The sequence below is a fragment of the Aphelocoma coerulescens genome, chromosome 13 (genome assembly GCF_041296385.1).
Source record: "Aphelocoma coerulescens isolate FSJ_1873_10779 chromosome 13, UR_Acoe_1.0, whole genome shotgun sequence".
NCBI classification, from domain to species: domain Eukaryota; kingdom Metazoa; phylum Chordata; class Aves; order Passeriformes; family Corvidae; genus Aphelocoma; species Aphelocoma coerulescens.
Window position 1 is genome coordinate 16949316 of NC_091027.1, and position 18298 is coordinate 16967613.

Here is an 18298-nt window from a genome sequence, read left to right on the forward strand (position 1 = left end):
CATTCATTCATGTTTAAAATAGATGCCTCTAAGAGCACTGACAAAAACGTGTCCCTTTTTCTTTCACTACCACTTCAAGCACCCAATTAGTTGGTTAAAATTAGATTCTGCCTTGAAAGGCTAAAATTGATGCTTCAAGTTTCCATAGTTACTGTCTTTCTATTAATTGTGCTCAGTTAAATAGTGGGGATTCTCTCTTGCCTACCAGCACTTGGATTTGGGAGCTGTGCTGGACTCTGCTGTTTGTGCAGTAATGTGGACTGTGCTCAGGTAAGGGTACCTGTGGAAGGTTTTCAGAGCTGTAGAGACTGGTACTTGATAAAGTTTTGTTGAGGGTAAGCAGGAGGGAGGGACTGAATTGAAGTCAATTCTCTTAGCAGTGTTCACTCTCCAAGATGGACACAAATGAAACCAATCTAAGCCTGTCCAGGAAAACATAGAGTCACAGAATCATGGAATGGCCTGGGTTGGAAAGGACCTTAAAGATCTTCTTTCCACCCCCCCACCATAGGCAGGGACACCTTCTACTAGCCCAGGTGGCTCCAAGTCCCTTCCAACCTGGCTTTAAACACTTCCAGGGATGAGGCAGCCACAGCTTCTCTGGGCAACCTGTGCCAGGGCCTCACCACCTTCATAGTAAAGGATTTTTTTCTAATATCTAATCTAAACCTATTCTCTGTCAGTTTGAAGCCATTCCCTTTGTCCTGCCACTCCAGGCCCTTGTAAATAGAAATTCAATACTAGAACATTTAATCCTGCCTCCCCGTTAAGTAACCTGAAATTTTCCTTCTTTGGGGAATCAATCACAGCCAGCCTTCGAGATGGGGGCTGAGGCAGAAGGTGGCTGCAGTGGCTGTAGACAGGAGTCCAAGCAGATCCTGTATCACCCCATGGAAGCAGAGTGGCCCCCAGTGGCAGGACATGCCTGGAAAGAGCTGTCTGTGCTCTTGGCGTCCGTTCAACAGCTCATCTAGCAGAGAGCAAGGGGAGGAGGGGGCTGGCTGGCTGCAGGGCACTGGTACAGGCTCCAGCAGCAGCCAGGAAATGCTTCTTCCTTTTCACCTTCACAGCAGGATTTATGATGCTCGGTGAGCCTGTTGTCTCTCACATAAAAGGGCTCGTATGTTAGAATAAAATTATTTTTTATTTAAATTAGACAGAAGACAGTAACCAGAATTGGCTTTCCATAATATAGATTAAGCAGTGCACAGACATGTTCTGTCCTCCCGACATTCAGAGCTTTGTCTTCTGCAGTGACTTTTGCTCTCTTTACAGTATTTCCTTATATAACGGAGGCAAATCCCACCCACAGCAGCAGCCTCCTGAAAATGGTTAGAGTGCCATCCCTGCTCCTGGTCACATACAAAAGATGTGATCCACAAAGCTCAAAAATTTTTTAAGATCAGACTCAAAGTCCACCTTTTTGGGATGTGTTACCAAGCACTCCCGAAATCAGCCTTCAGCAGAGGTCTGGGTAGCTGCTTGTTGCTCTATTCATTCAGTTTAGGGCATTTAAGGACATTTAATTAGGGCATTTAGGCTGCATAGCACCTGGTTTGACGCGAAAGGAAAGAAGAGCCTTTCCTTTGTGGTAGCAAGACCAACCCACCACGGGTCTTCAGGGAAACATTATCCTCAGCCACTGCCCACACCCTTCCCAGGTCCTGAGGGGCAGAGCAGTCCCCCCAGCTCCAACTTCAATTTTCCTGCACTACTCGCTGCTCTTTACCTTACTGTTTGCATTAAAACAAGAGCAGAATGGCTGGTGCTGTAACTGCCCACACTGCACTGAGAACATATTTACACGATGAAAATAATTTGGGGTTTTTTGTTTGGTTGATTTGGTTTTGGGTTTGGGTTGTTTTTTTTTTTTTTGGGCAGGGCGAGGGGGGGACTGTTTAGTTTTCAGCTATGAACTCTTAAAAACAAGCACTGTGAGCCTGCAGACATGGGGAAATATCCCCCCCCAAAGATATTTTTTCTTGTACTGCAGGAGTAATGTCTCTCTAATCACCTCTGCCTGTGACACAAACATTCAATGCTGCATCCCCCAGTCCAACATTCGATTAGAGCTAAAAAGGTGATAAGGAGCATCCTGGATGTGTGCACATGCTGTCTCAGGGATGCAGCAGATTAACCTCAGTTTGGGGAGGGAAGGGTTAAAATTCTACCTGTGGGAGCAGGACTGGGCACAAGTACAGCAGTAGAAGGATATTACCTGAGAAAGTTGATATTTTTATGGGAGGAAAAGCCTCTTTTAGTCAAAGAAGAGTGAGAGGAGCTGCAGACACCATGCTCTGTTTGCTCCTTCAGCAGCTTCGAGAAGCCATTTACCCTGGGCTGTGCTCAGGCTGTGGTAGCAAGCAAATCAAATTATGCTTTCATATATCTCAGAATATGCTGGCAGAGCTATTTGATAGCTGAGACAATTACTTTAATACAGCCATGTAAGATTGGTTTTTCATAATGAGGTAAATAATCTCTATTTAAATTAATTGTCAGTGTCAGCGCGGACAGTAACCTGAGAGTGAGCTGGAAGTGACCTCCGTGCCCACCCCCTGCTTTGTGCCTGGATGTTGGAGCAGAGGGGGGTTACAAATCTCCCACTACATGTGTGCTATAATTGCCCTGTTTAATGATACTGACTTTAAACCCAAGCACTGGATTAAAGCTACAGGCTCCTTGGTGGGGAGAAGTTTCCATTTTGTTCATTCCTCCTGATTCATTAATGCAGAACAGGTCAAAGAGATGGGAGGAGAGAGAGTGAGAATTATTTGAGGTTTTGTTTGATACTCCAATTTGACAAAGTCGTTAGAGATGGTTGGGATTGTTTGGCAAAGTGATAGTTAAAATGGTTCCATTTTATCCTGACTGAATAATTTTTCTGTCTTTCAGTTCTATATCTGTCATTTCATCATGCTGATGATGGATTTTATTCACTTTCTTTTTTTCTGGGTTTGAGTTTTTGTTTTGTTTTTCAGAAAAAAAAAAAAAAAGAAAGATTAAATGGGCTTTTTAATCCCAAAAAGGCTTAGGGATGATCTGTGAAGCCAGAATGTCCACAGAGATCCTCCAAATGACACAGAGAGGGTTTTTCAGTGCATGCTGTTTGCACTGGATGTGCTGTTTCAGACTCTTTATCATGGTGAATATTCATTAAGCCTGCCAGAGGCAGAAGCTGCAGTCAGTACAGCATCAGTGGAGGAGGCAGGGAAGAGAGAAATCAGGTTAATGACTAGCTTTCCCTGCAGTTTGCTTCCTGCTTATTGCCTGATCTCAGTTTTAAATAAATTCATTTAATTAATGTGTTTTGCTACTTTGACCTGCAGACAGAAGGGGCTGTGATTAATGATGGGGTATTCTGAGTCTTACGGTGGCTTTAGCCTGCATGTTCTGCTGTCTGGAAAAAGAACATTGAAAAATGTTTCCTTTAAATTTAACATTAATAGAAGTTTTGATTGAAAGCTTTTATCTAATTTATTTTTCTGATTCCATGAGCTACCACGTTTTTAGAGACGAGAACAAAGTGGTGAGTGTGGAGGGGTGGAACAGAGTGAAAACAAGCTGCTGTCTTGGCTGAGCATGTCACACAGTCAAACATGTCTCTGCAGGGAGACAGAGTCTGCACAGAAACGCTTTCCTCTTCTCCCCCTTGAGCAGGGGCACATCTGTTCTAACATGAGTTAGCCCTCTTCTGACAAGGGTTCTTTAAGAAAGCAGCAGAGGCATAGGAAGTGGAGATGATGTGCATGACCCTCAGAATATATGGGCAGCTCGCATTATGGGAAGTGAGCACCACCTGTTCTTAGTAAACACCAGATTGGAGCTGTGGGGCTATACAGGGTCAGGAAAAAGCACGTGGCCTCCCCAAAAGCGAGAAAAATGTCACTGAGATAGAAACTGCAGGACTGATGGGATAGCCCAGACCTGATGGGGTATTGATTCCTGGGCTGAGTGATGATATGTTCTGTGAGCAGACATTTTGCCCCAAATTTATAAGACATCTCAATTTCAGACTGTACCCATCGCTCAGCATTACCTTTCAGCTTGGATGGTTTTACAAGCTGATGAAAGCCAGCCCTGCAATTGAGTGAATTTGCAAGTTCCACATCTGAAAAGACAGCACCTTAAATCTCAGTGACAGACCTGTACTTTGGAGTTCTGCACCAGAGGTTCTGAGCTGTACTGGTGTCATTGCTGTCATAACTAAAATGTGGCCTTTTAAGGGGTGGAAATGGTGCAACCTTAAGAATATGGCTGTGGTCTCTCAAGCATTTCTGGACAGAAGAGGCCAATGCCTACCCAAGTGAAAGTCCTGTGAAAAGATTAAGGCTGAGGAAGTTGCAAACAGTTGCCCAGGATTTTTTGTGGTTGTCAATGTTAAAGAGATTAGTTTCAAACTACTTCTTTTTTCTGAAATACTCCAGCATGGTCATTAGTACAACACCTGCCGAGCCATGGTGCTGCTTACCTGGCTCCTGAGGGTAGAATTCAGCTCCTTTTTCACTAGCTACCCAAAACTTAGCTGTCTAGTGTAAATTGTCTGGTTGGGCTTTATCTGTAAAGAACCAAAGATAATACAGCTCCAGCAGAGAGAGGAGAGGAACAAAGAAAATTCAGATTTTTTTTACAGAATCATTAGGTTGGAAAAGACCTCCAAGATCATCGAGTCCAACCTTTGATTGATCACCACCTTGTCAACCAGACCAGAGCACTGAGTGCCATGTCCAGTCATTCCTTGAACACCTCCAGGAATGGTGACTCCACCACCTCTCTGAGCAGCCCCTCCCAACTCTTTACAACCCTTTCTGTGAAGAAATTCTTCCTGATGTCCAACCTGAATCTCTCCTGGTGCAGCTTGAGGCCATGTCCTCTTGTCCTGTCCCTGGTTGCCAGGGAGAAGAGGCCAATCCCCACCTGACGACAGCCTCCTGTCAGGGAGCTGTAGAGAGCCAGAAGGTCTCCAAAGAGAGTGATATGGTCTCCAATGCCTCTAAAACCAAGCATTTAAACCAGGTGACTTCAACTGCCTTCTGAGGGTGCCTGTGTCTTTACAAACCATAGCAGGAATTTAATTAGACATGGTAGATTGGATGACTACATTTCTGGTGGCTGAATTTAGAAAAGGGGTGCCTAACTCTCTAAGAAAAACAAATGTAGGTACCTGTAGTTACTACAAGTTAAATTCTAGGGACCTGGTTCCTTGTAGATGTCTGGGCTTCCTGCACAGAGCATGGGGACCTCTGGAAAACCTGTGTGCTGAGAGCAGGACTGCCTGGAGCATGCAAGTGAGGATCAGTGAGGTGACACAACTCAGCTGCAGCCTGCTCCTTTTCTGGAGTCTGAGAGACTGTGACATCCACATAGGATCATGGAATGGTTTGGGGTGGAAGGGACCTTAAAGCTCATCCAGTTCCAACCCCCTGCCATGGGCAGGGACACCTTCCACTGTCCCAGGTTGCTCCAAGCCACATCCAACCCGGCCTTGGATGCTTCCAGGGGTGGGGCAGCCTCTCCAGGCAGACGTGACCCTCTATATCTGACATTGTGTAGGAAATCAGGTGTTTCAGAGCAATTAGGGCTTGTTGACCAAGTTCCTATTGACTGGGATTTTTATGTTTTTCAAGTCCTGTGAGAGGCAGAGGGCTACAATACCTGACCAGTAAATGCCTCTGGAAGAGAAACAAAAAATGAGCTATGCACCATACCCTATTCCTTCCAGCTTTCAAGATAGGTGCTTTGAGGATATGGAGGTCTTTTCTGTGTAAGTCTGCCTGTGCATTTCAGCCAGTAGTCATGGGATGGAAAAAGAAGTATCTTGAAAGACAGCCTAGAAGTCCTTTCACGCCAGCTAAATATGTGACCTACTCCACTGCAGAGTCTCTGCTGCTCTGGGTTCCATTTAAAGTCTACTGAGACATTTGTATTTCGGTGAGAATAGGAAAGGGATGGGGTGAAAAGTTCATCTCCTGTTTTAGCTTGCAGACACACAGGCAAAGAAGCATCAGGACCTGCAGGTGCAGCCTAGATTTTGGGTTCTGCTGCATGCAAGCATTTAAAAATTTAATTATTTGGTCATTGAACATGAAGTCTGATGTATTTCTTGAGAATAAAGAAAAGCCCAGGAAACCACCAGACTCTGAGCTTTTATGTATGAACTCTGGCAACCCCCTCTCTGTAGCTGTAGGAAGAAAAGAAGTGTAATGGTTTACATTAAGTGTTCTAAATATAACCAGAGGGTTTGTTTTATTTAGATTTTCCTCTCAGTTTAATAAAAAAATTTGAAGCATTCAATTAAAGATGCAGAAAATATGCAAGAGAAGTACAACTAATCCCATTAAATGTAAAATAACACATATATAGAAAGCTTTTGTTGTTGAATTCCTGCTGATAAGAAACAGAAGTGGTGTTTAAGGAAGCCTTGGAAACTAGGTAGTAAATTTCATTTATCCTTGATCTGAAATGCCTAAACACACAACATTGTTAGTACAGCTGAACTGTGACCTTCCAGCCTGCCAATACAGATAAACACACATGTTATCAGGTAAATCACACAGAAGAGAAATTTCCTGAGGTCTGGTGAAGCCCCACTCGTAGGAAATGATGGCTATCAACTCATTAGATTCTGTATCTCTGTGGTTTTGTGTGCAAGCTCTCCACACAGCAGTAAGGATAATTAGTTTCCTTTGGCTGAGCGAGTATTAAGGAGTATTAAAATGCTTAGATGTATGGACAACAAACATATTCGGGGTCTGGGACAAAACCCCACATAAGTGCAAGCAAACCCCTGTAGTCTGACAGAATCCTGATTCTAGGGTAGGTGTGATGGGTTTGTTGTGTTTGGATGCATAAAGGCAGATGTTTTTGTGACAAATGTTACAGACTTCATCTGGTGAGTTGATTTGCCTAGGCAGAACTGGATGAAAGGGTCGGGTTCCTGCTCTGAATTAGATTTCAGTAGTGCAGATGTGTTTGTGCACCCCATTAGTCTGGCAAGAGATTTCATGCGGGAGACTCCGTACCTCAGGGATACTCTGGATTCTTGCACATTGCTGTATTTACGTGGTAAAATGGATAACATTAAGTCATTGTCATTGTCCCATGTCCTGTGTCCAGCCTAACAAGTTGATCAGAGGGCTGGAACACCTCTCCAGGAAAGGCTGAGAGAATTGGGATTGCCCAGCCTGGAAAAGAGAAGCTTCAGGGTGACCTAATTGCCTCTTCCAGTACCTGTAGGGAGTGCACAAGAAAGATTTAGACTATTTACAAGGGTGTGGAGTGACAGGACAAGGGGAATGGTTTCAAACTGACAGAGAGTAGGTTTAGATTAGATATTAGGAAGAATATAAGTTAAGTGTGGTGAGGCCCTGGTACAGGGTGCCCAGAGAAGCTGTGGCTGCCCCATCCCTGGAAGTGTTTAAAGCCAGGTTGGATGGGACTTGGAGCCACCTGGTCCAGTGGAAGGTGCCCATGGCAGGGGGTTGGAACTGGATGAGCTTTGGGGTCCCTTCCAACGCAGGCCATTCTATCATTTGATGTTTCTATGCTGACATCAAATGGCACAGCCATACCCTGCTGTTTCAGCTGTGCTGGCCCTGTACTCTTCAAAGTAATTTTTCTACTATTTGTTGCTACAGGGTTCTCCCCAGCCAGAGCAAGGGTGGGTCAACCATGATTTGAGGTCACCTTCAGCTGTCCTTTTCCTGCCAGGAACAGAAAAAGAGCATTGGGTCTGAGCCAGTGTTTGGAGTGCGTATCGTGCAGGCTTGTTGGGAGAAAGAGAGGATTTATTTGTCAAATAGGGCTTAATTTATTATGTGCAATATGAAAGCTCACATTTTTGTATTGCAGTAGAAAGACAATTGATTAATAATTTGGAAAAAGGCCAAGACACACAGTTTCCACCTGTGTAATTTATCATCTCAGAGAAACAAAAGTAGTATAAAAGGTACCCAAACAAAACAATTTATTAAGCAGAAATGAAAGCTGGTTCATATTAATGCATTTATTATGAAAGGGTTTTCTAGGACATTGTTGTTACTTACAGGAAACATGTAAAGGATCTGAAGTTGATAGTTAAAACCATAGGAAATTTACAGAAAAGCTACAACTGATAAAATAAAGGAACTTTTACATTAATAATAACTTAAAAAAAGCTATTTGAGACTAGAGAGGTTAAGGTCACTAAAACAACGTCAGCAGTTCCTGGAAAGAACATAAAGTCAAAGCTTCTTCATCATTAAATACAATCTTAGGGGGAAAAGAAGTGCAGAGTCTCCTCTGGTTCTTGATTAAACATCGCATTGTAAAAGCAGTCACGTCATGTCCACTTGCCATGGAGGTTCAAAGATGCCAAAGATTCCATGTGCCAAACCTCTTTCAAAGAGGGTCTCAGACATGTGTCGTGTATACTCATTTCTTTGGCTCTGTAACATGGACATGTTGCCTCAATACAGAAAAGCTTAGAGAAGGAATCATGCTTCCCAGCCTTGTTTGTTTTGCTGCCAGGCAGGAGAAAGGTTGTCAAGCAGCAAAACATGTTTTTTCAGCTTTTGAACTTAAAAGGAGAGCCTTATGTCTGCATGCACCACACACCATTTATTTAGTAAAATAGAAAATTCTGCAAACGTAACAGAAGACGAAGAATGGTTAAAGAATAGGAAATAGAGGAGCTGCTAAAGTTCATATGGCATTCTCCATTACAGCTGCAGGAGTGCAGAGCAGTCAGTCCCAGATGTTTGCTGGCAAAACATTGGAGATCTCCCTCTAGATTGTCTGTTTTGTTTTCTCCTCCTGCCCTCTTTAAGCAGTAGGAGACCTAGAACTTCTCAGTTTCTTCTCCCCCGTCCAGTGCCCTTGCCTCCTCTTCCAAGGGACATGGAGTCCCTCTGAAATTGTTTTCCAACACAGTTCCCACCTCCTTCTTTACCCCAAATATCTTCACCTCTTCAGCTGGACAGCTCTGATACGTGATGCTGAGACTTAATCAGTGGTACTGAAATTGTTTGTGTGGTATTGTGAGGATCTGTGTGTGGCTACAAGGCGTGTTACAAGGGTGAGAGCCCCATGTTTTCTTACTGCACTTTTAGGGTGTAGATAAGAAGTTTTCATTTGATTTGAGGGCTTTAGCATCATTGAGCTTTCCCCTGATCACAGTTTAAACAGTTAACATGATACATTAAAATAGATATGCTGTTCCTATTCAAAATTGGGAGTTATGTAAATTACAACAAATGTTCAAAGTTTAAAAGGGAAGAAAACAACCAAGTCTTAAGCTTTCTCTCATAGGAAAACCTAATTTTGTTGCATTTTATTATGTTAGAAAATTGTCCTTGTCAGAGCAACATACGCAAACATTTCAATCTGATTAACTCAATCTAATCAAAATAATGGAAATAAAATTAAAACTTGCTTCATACTGCAAGCCTAAAACTGGGGATAGAACTTCATTTTATATTTGCCTGTATAAAATACTGTGATCTAGAGAGATAATCAGGATATTCTATGATTCTCTGAAGACCATGAATATTTCTGAGACCAGATTGTGCACCCTGATGGAAGCAGTCCTGCAGTATCTCTGCCCAGGCAATTCAGTTCACTCCTGGTTTTGCTCTAGGGCCCTGTCTGCTGCTCAGCCACATTGCATCCATACCTACATACAAACACACGTGCTGGTTGGCCTCAGGTTCCTCTCTGGGGTGCACCAACTCAGAATCACACAATGGGTCAGGTTGGAGGGACCACAGCAGCTTGTCTGGTCCAACCTCCCTGTTCAAGCAGGGTCATCCCAGAGCACACGGCACAGGATTGCATCCAGGTGGTTCTGGAATATCTCCAGTGAGGGAAACCCCACAACCTCTCTGGGCAATCTGTTCAGTGCTCAGTCACTGCACAGTAAAGGAGTTCTTCCCCATATTCAGGTGGAACTTCCTGGGCATCTGGTCCTGTTACCTCTTGTCCTATTGCTCGGCACCACCAAGCAGAGCCTGGCTCCATCCCACCCTCTCGGCACCCTCCATTCAGATACTCTTTCCCTACATGAGGATTCCTGGACACATCCAGCACAGGATGGTTTGCTAAAATACCCATCTGGATGTGCATAATGCCAAGACTGTCACACCCTGCCCTGGCCACTCTTCTAACCCTGTCCCAAAAGACTCAGCACCCTCAAGCATACCCCTTGGCCATGTAATGCACGTGCTTGTGTTTGCTGCTATAGAACACTGCAGTGGGCTGCATCACGGTGATCTCTTACTCCAAACACTTCAAATCCAAAAGAACAAAATGGGATCCAGAGCCTGTTGGGCCCAGCAGTACGTGGAGTGAGTCAGTGTGTGCTAACACTGAGCAGACTGGGCAAGAACCAGTGGATAACCCCCAGATGAGCAGCCAGGCAACCGAGAGTCACTGTAGGCTGAAGCCAGAGCTTTCAAAGAGAGAGCTGCTGCTCACTGAGTGCTTGTGTTTAAAGATGCTTTAAGCTTTTCTTGCTGTTTTGACTTTTTCAGAACCTGAGGCAGGAGAGGTGTCCCCCCCAGTGGGAGCTGGTGTGAACAGCAACAGCTGGACCTTTAAATTTGGACCCGGCAATTCCAAACAAGGTGGTCCTGGTGAGTTGCCAGACAAATTCATTATCCCGGGATCTCCTGCAATCATCTCCATCCGGCAGGAGCCACCAAACAGCCAAATTGACAAAAGTGACTTCATAACCTTTGGCAAGAAAGAAGAGACCAAGAAAAAGAAGAAAAAGAAGAAGGGAAACAAGACTCAGGAGAAAAAAGAAAAGGGCAACAGCACCACTGAGAACAGTGACCAGTGAGGGAGTTATACTGAAAAAACCCTCTTAGCCAGTTTTTGTAATAATGGCAGATTTCTCCCATGTAGCAAATCCCAACTTCTTCCTACTGTTAACAAATTTCCTGTATGTACAGACTTGAGAAAATCAGCAGGAAATTCAGTGTCTGTCTAAATTGCTTAACAGGTTTTGTCTTAAAAGCTTTATTAAGTCTGGTGTTAACTCTTTTTCTCCACTCTGGCTTGTTTTCAGAATCTAAAAAGCAGACACAAGTTTCCTTTCTCCTACGCCGAAAAGGAGAATCTTCACAGTACAGCCAGTGAGAGGTTGGACTCTGCACTGTGGTTCCTGTGCTCCTGTCTTGATGACACTTACAGGACAGGTTTAAAAGTTTTAATGTTGTGCACCCTCTATCTGATTGGAAATATTTGTGTGCAGATGTCAGCTAGGTGATATGAGATCAGATTATAAAATGCAAGAAGAGCTGGTAAATATGCAACAGAGGAAACACCTAATGAACACAAATGTTCAGAGATGTTCAGGCTGGGGAGAAAATGTCTGAAAGGAGATGAGCAGACTTGTCAAACCTTGAGAAGTCACTGTGTGGAAATACTGACTCCTATACATGACGTATTGTACACACTGCTTCAAATGAAACCTCACATTTACAGCTCTTTAAGAGAACATAAATTATATCTCTTTACCAAGCAAGCCATTGGAAAAATTGTCCCTTAAAGCCCTGCATTGTCCTGGTAAAGCTAGCCCTCAGAGTGTAAGAAGGGCTGGGCTGACATCCCAGGAATGTAACTGTGATGCTCTGTGTCCCTATTTCCACATTATTTTGCACATTATGTCTCTGAAAAGGTCAGAGTTTTTCCACGACACTTATGCAAAAGAGAGAAAAAAGTAACATTAGCTATGCTATTTGTTATTTGAGATATTTATTTATAAAGAAATATAGCTGTAAATGTTAAAGAAATATGATGCCCTTTAACCCAAACAGAAGTCAATCTAGAGCCATTATAAATTACAATTGCTGCTATTAAAGTGCTTTAGAAAAATTGCCTGAAACATCTGTATTATATCGGCCACTTGCCAATAACAGCTTTATTCTGTCGGGTGACTTGGGGGCTGCCTCTTGCATGTATTAATAAATACAAGATTATCTTCTTTTTTTTTTTTTTTTTTTTGCATTATTCTGCACTTTGAATACACCTTTGCAAACAAACTGTCCTAATATGAAGAAGCAGAAGCAAACTCCTCACACAAATGGATTTATTAACCTGCTAGCTCTGTGCAGTACCTTGGTGTTACCTCCCACACAACCTTTTCTGATTTTAGTTTTACTTTTCTATGAGATTATGAATTTCTGACCCTACTAACACTCCTTATGTAAAATTCAAGTACTGTATGTATGCTGTATGCTCTTATAAGAATCCTGAAATATTTATTCTGTGCTTGTGTATGTGAATGTCAATGCAACTATTATTAGAGTGGACTTTTAAGCTTTACTGTTGAATGTAAATTCATTATTTCTTTTTTGTACACTTGTGAAAAAGTGGAGTAGTGTTAATTTTTTAAGCCACTGTTGATTATCAGTTTTTTTGTGTATGAAACACAAGTAAAATATCTTTCTTAAACCAAGCCATGCATGCATTTTGGGATTTATTGGTAAGAATCTGTGAAGCTGAAGTTCTGTGAATTACTAAACCTAAGGGTATAAATGGAGTATTGAATGTGGCTGAGGATGTTGATATAAAACCAATACATGTATTTTTAAATAGAATATAGCTGATGAGGGAATTCCAAGGAGTTTTTTACGTTATTGTACATTCACAGAATAAAGCTCAAGTGTCGTGTTAATTGGAACTGTGTAAGAAACTACATAGCTCTGAAATTTCTAACAGGCCCTTTAATCTAGGATCAAAGAGAACAACTGGATTTCTTGAGACATGTCCTGGATGTTTTAAGTTTCCAAACTGCTGACAGTTCAGAATAGAACAATTCCTATTCATTTTTGAGAACCTGCAGCAAGTCTTAAAACATCACAGAAAAGCTCTAATAAAAGAATTCATATCTCAAAGCATGAACCACCAATGGCCTCATGTGGTCTATTTAGAGTTTTCTTTTGTTACCAGTCTTGTTTTACTAGCAATAAAAAGGTGCTACTCAAGAAAGAGAATCCTTGATTCACTTTTAAAGACTAGACAAGAGGAAAAAACTTAAGCTTTGGGGACGAACTGTTCTTTTATGCAAATGTGCTATGCAAGTACATTTAGATGTGGTTTTTTTTTAATTTGGTGACTAATCCAACAGCTCCCAAAACGTTCATCAACTGTAGTTACAGTGGTAGCTTAAACACACAGAAGAATACTGTTGTTTTGTATTCGTCATGAAGTAGTTCTCTCAATGCCTCTGGCAAAAATTCAGTACAGAGATTTAATTCTTGCAGGAATCTTCTACATTTGATTATTTTTAGATTTTAATTGAATATTTGTTTTTCTTTTGAGTGCTTGCATTTTCCCCCATGCAAGCCAGTCTGATTCATTCATTTTTCATCAGTGGCCATACACAGCTGGTTTTCCAAGGCTTGCATCTATTAGAATGAACCAAGAGCTGCAGTATGTCTCCAATTTGCTGGTTTTAACACAAAATTACATTTACCAACGCTGCCTTTGTTGCAGGTGCTTACTGCAGGGGGACTGTATGCTTGTGTGCCTTGGGAGACAAAACATAATCTGAAGATAATCATTCCAGTATGATTATCAATGATGAGAATCATTCCAGTATGGAGAGCTGATAGAGAAAAAACTCTCAGAGGAGAGGAGGAGCTCCTGCTGGAGTTGTTTGGAAAGAGGCTGGATTGCACTAGGAGGATATACATTCCACACATTCCGTGTGTTTTCAGAAGACTGAGTCAGGCACCTCACCTGATTTTATCAAGATTTTTCTGTATTTGAGCCCTCTAGGACAACTGGAATGCTGAGATATCTGCAGCGAAATTTGGCTATTTCATATTATACCATTGACATCCTTGATTTTGGGCATCCAGGAGGAGGAGAAACCCTTGGCAGGAAGTAGATTTGGAGGACCAGGGGTAGGTGGGAGCAGAATCTGCACGTTCCACCACAGTTTAGGCATTACTGTTTTAACACCACACAACAATGGAAATTGAGAACCAGAGTTGGCCAATAACAGCGCAAATTAAGAAACAAAAATTTCTTTAATCCTCCTGCTGACAATGGAATGAGCACGACAAAATACACTGCAGAGCTTGCTAACAAGGAAATTACAGTTTTGGGGCTTTTTACCACTCAATCAATTTATGTCTTTCAGGATCCAAATATACTTTCTGTGGGCATATTGTCTTTGGAAGTCTGGTTTCTATGCATACAAGATCAGTGATCAAAACTACTGGGCTTTTATAACAATAAACCTGAGTTATGTTGTGTATTAATTACATCCTGTCATTAAAAAAAAATCTCATTTTACATTAGGTTTCTAAGACTTAGTCTTGTGCAGTTTCTTTCTGCTCAGTACTCGGGTCATTGCACATCATATGAGGGGATCTGATTAAAAGTTTTACAATCATCTCACATAAGGGGAAGAACATAGAACCCAAAATGCATTCCCCAAATTTCATACATGAAGCTCAGTCATGGAATTAACTGCAGGTAGTTTTGATACCTTTTAGAATCTTCTTTCATTTCCACTTCTTCACTCATTTGATGTGTTTCAAGACTTGCTTGTGTCAACAACTGGGTAAAATAAACCAGGTACAATTTTCCTTCCTTACCAAGTTCTCCTCTAGCAGCAGTTTTGTGGATCTCATGTAAGACAAGTATTAAGGAAGGAGCTGAGCCATTATCCTCATTTGAGTCCTAAAGAGTGAACAGATTCCTCAGTTTTGCTGTTATTTAATTGCTTAGAAACTACTGGCTATTCCTTGGCACAGGCACCTTTTTAAGACAGTGCCAAGAGTCCTGTTAATGCTCCTGTAAATATGCAGAAATATCACATTAATCAAAAGTTTGGCTTTGGTAAGTGAGTGTACCCTGAAGGCCTTTGGTTTCTTCCTTTACAAGGAGAAAAGAGTGAACAGCTGAGCAATGTTGTGATATCACACCTAGCTGAATCTGCATGAAGCAAATAGATACTCTGGAAAGTAGAGCTGAGGGCTCCAAGCATGGCAATAATAAATCCTGGATATGAAGGGCTGCAGGTGGTGGCTGGAATCATATCAGAAGCTATGTTGGACTCACACATGCCTAAGTGACTGGCTTGGCTGCACCAAAACTGAACAGATAGAGAATGCATAGCACAGCTCTAACAGAATAAATGCATTATCACATTGTACTGACCTTGTGCAGGTTCAGCCAGCATGCTATGGAATCAATATTGATAGCATATACATTGATTTTCCATTAGCTCTGGATATGGGCATGCTGGACTCTCTACTTTCCGGGGTTCATTCTCCTCTCTGTGGATCCCTAGAGGGATCCCTGGAGGATCCAGTGACACTGCTCTGCCTTTGCAGGGTGGGGGGTGTGTGTGTCCAAGCATTGACAGAGAAAGACAACCATATCCTGGACTCATCCCACAGTGTGGCCATCAAGGGAGGAGATTCTGCCCCTCTGCCCCACTCAGGTGAGATCCCACCTGCAGAGCTGCCTCCCATCCTGGGATCCCAGCACAGGAAGGATCTGGAGCTGCTGGAGAGAGTCCAGAGGAGGCACCAGGATGATCCAAGGGATGGAGCAGCTCTGCTGGGAGGAAAGGCTGGGAGAGCTGGGATTGTTCAACATGAAGAAGAGAAGCTTTGGGGTGACCTCATCGTGGCCTTGCAGTGCCTGAAGGAGCCAACAGGAAACATGGAGAGACAATTTACAAGGGCCTGGAGTGACAGGACAAGAAGAATGGCTTCAAACCAAGAGATTGTCAATTTAGATACATGTTAGAAAAAAATCTTTCCCTGTGAGGGTGTTGAGGCCCTGGCACAGGGTGCCCAGAGAAGCTGTGGCTGCCCCATCCCTGGCAGTGTCCAAGGCCAGACTGGACAGGGCTTGGAGCAATCTGGGCTAGTGGAAGGTGTCCCTCCCATAACAAATGATTGGAACTAGATCATATTTAACCTTCCAACCCAAATCATTCTATGATTCTATATATAATAATCTGGGGTGTGGTTATGTTGTTGTACAGAACACTTCAATACCCACTGTCAGTGATAATACTGCTTAGGTGTCATGAAAATCTGATTTTTCAAAGTGGTTCTACTATGCTGGCATTAGGCACCTACTTCTAGAATGTTTGTGCATCAGGTGCCTTAGGCTGGCTTAGAGAACTAATGAATGAAATCCTTCAGTATGAAGTACCAGAGAATCATCTCTGCCACACGGTGAGAAGAGCCTATCTTACACTGCACCGTGGATTCTCTTTCGTGTCCCAGGACTGCCTCCATGAAATCACTCTGACACAGGTATTAACATCAAAAGATGACAGAGATGTGGTGAAGTAAACATCTCTCAAAATGCCACACAGCTTGAAAATATTAAAAATGTTTGCCTTCCAGTGGTGCCCAGAGCTATGTCACTGTTGTCTGCAAAAATACAGCAAGTGGGATCATCCACATTTAAGAACTGATGTCTGAAGTATATTACAAAACAGACATGCTAGGCTTGAAAGCTCAGTTTTAAAACCAGGGCCCTGACAGAGAGTCAGAGGTACTAAGCTGGCCTTCATACCAAACAGAGCAGCCCTAGGTCTGTTGTCACTCCCACTCCTCAGCTCCCTTGTTCCTTCATTGTGGTGGAGGGACATGTGGGAAGCAGGACATGTCCTGAAGAGAGAACCCCATTTATGCTGCCAGGTGGGAAATGCTATCCTCCAGGCACACCACGGCAGTAGGTACATAAATGGGGAGTTGGGCACACCTAAGGGCCACAGGGTTAGGTGAAGGGTGGCCATGTCACTGATGTGCCATCCCAGCAGGAGTCATACATGAACCTCCTACCAAATGTGAGACCCTGAGGAGCTCCCTGGGAGCTCGGTAGTGCATCAGTGCTGGGGCATCACCTGGGATTTCAGGCTTCAGGACTGAGATGGGATAACATTAGAGCAGGCCCTGGCAGCCCCGTTCCAGCTCCTTTGGCAATATTTTATGGACACTTCAAGTGTCTTGGCACCACTTGAGCTGCACTGAGGAGAATTAGGAAGTCTTTGCCCATTAATTACAGGAATGGTGCTGCACAACAAGCCTGACGTAGTAATTGTTAAAACACATCAATCACAGCCACCCTAGGCTTTTAACCCTGCAATAGTTTTCCTGTTAGATAAATCCTTCAGCTTTTCTGGGGCTCAAATTCTACCCAGTGCATCATCAGTGGGAACAATGTGCGTGGTTCTGGGGAAGTTAGACTGAAAATATCCTAACTAAGCCCCTAGTGTATCTTAGCCCCCCTCGAGGGAGGCATGAATCACTCCCTACCTTGAAGAACTTCCTTCTGTATGTGTTTAAAGAACCCCACCTGAAGTGTCTCAGGTGTGGAGTGGTGTGCTAAGCAATTACAAATCAAATCAGCTCTGTGCACTAGGACTTAAGGCCTTCCATACATTCCCACTCCTACCCCCAAATTATCTACACTCTTAAAGCCTTTGCTGACTGATGTCCAACTTCCTCATCATCAGCTATGGTGCAAACAGCCTTAGGCTCAATGAGGACCCGGGAGCTTGTTCTTGTGGGCTGACACAAGAGGCTCAGGACCTTCCTAGAGCAGCTCTTTCAACCTGGCTCTTCCCAGATGCTGTGAACCCCGACTGTGAGCAGTTTCATCCAGCACCAGGGCCACATGGTGACAGGATAAGGAGCTTAACTTTGCTGAACTTGCTCTCATCTTTCACCTTCAGTGTGGAAGTGCCCTGAGGTGCATGCTAGATAAGGGACAAGCCTAAAATAATGAAAAATCTAGCCTAGAATCTGCTTGTGTTCTTACATGCTTAAAAGGCGATTATGCAACTCTTAGGTACTGACATTTGAGAAAATGATCCACAAAGCTCCTGATGGGTGTTTACACAATAAAGAGGATCTGCCTAACCCCAAGGGTGTGTAAATTTAGTCCAGTTACTTGTAGACTCAGAAAGTTCTTTGTAGAAATATAAGCAGCCATCAAGCATCACAAAAGCTACCTTAATCTTTCCAAAGGCATGTGTAACAATCTCGTTAATCTACTTCAATGCAGTCACAATATAAATGTAATCCTGAAGATGAGCTGCATCTCACCCTAAAGGGTGACTGCACTGAAAACAGCAGGCACAAGTATCTCCTTCTGTTCTCAAGGAAAAAATGACACAAAAAGGTGAAACCAGTTTAATTTTATGCTCAGGCTCCCTTCATACACACAAGGGTAAGTCTCCCTTACACTGAGTCAGATTCTGACCAGCAGCACAAGCAAGGAGATATTTATTAGCTAGAAAGGGCTAAGAGTGTTATGTGACTGAATTCTTTTA

The 18298-nt window shown here is 42.9% G+C and overlaps 1 protein-coding gene across 1 annotated transcript in view; it reads left to right on the forward strand.

Annotated features, from left to right (window-relative positions):
* Positions 1–12881, forward strand: part of LOC138118368 (protocadherin alpha-2-like) — a 90781-nt gene extending 77900 nt beyond the window's left edge. Inside the window, exon 4 of the mRNA XM_069029306.1 lies at positions 10509–12881. Coding sequence (XP_068885407.1) covers positions 10509–10819 — 311 coding nt within the window. The 3' untranslated portion in view covers positions 10820–12881. The remainder of the gene's footprint in view (positions 1–10508) is intronic.
* Positions 12882–18298: the final 5417 nt, after the last annotated feature.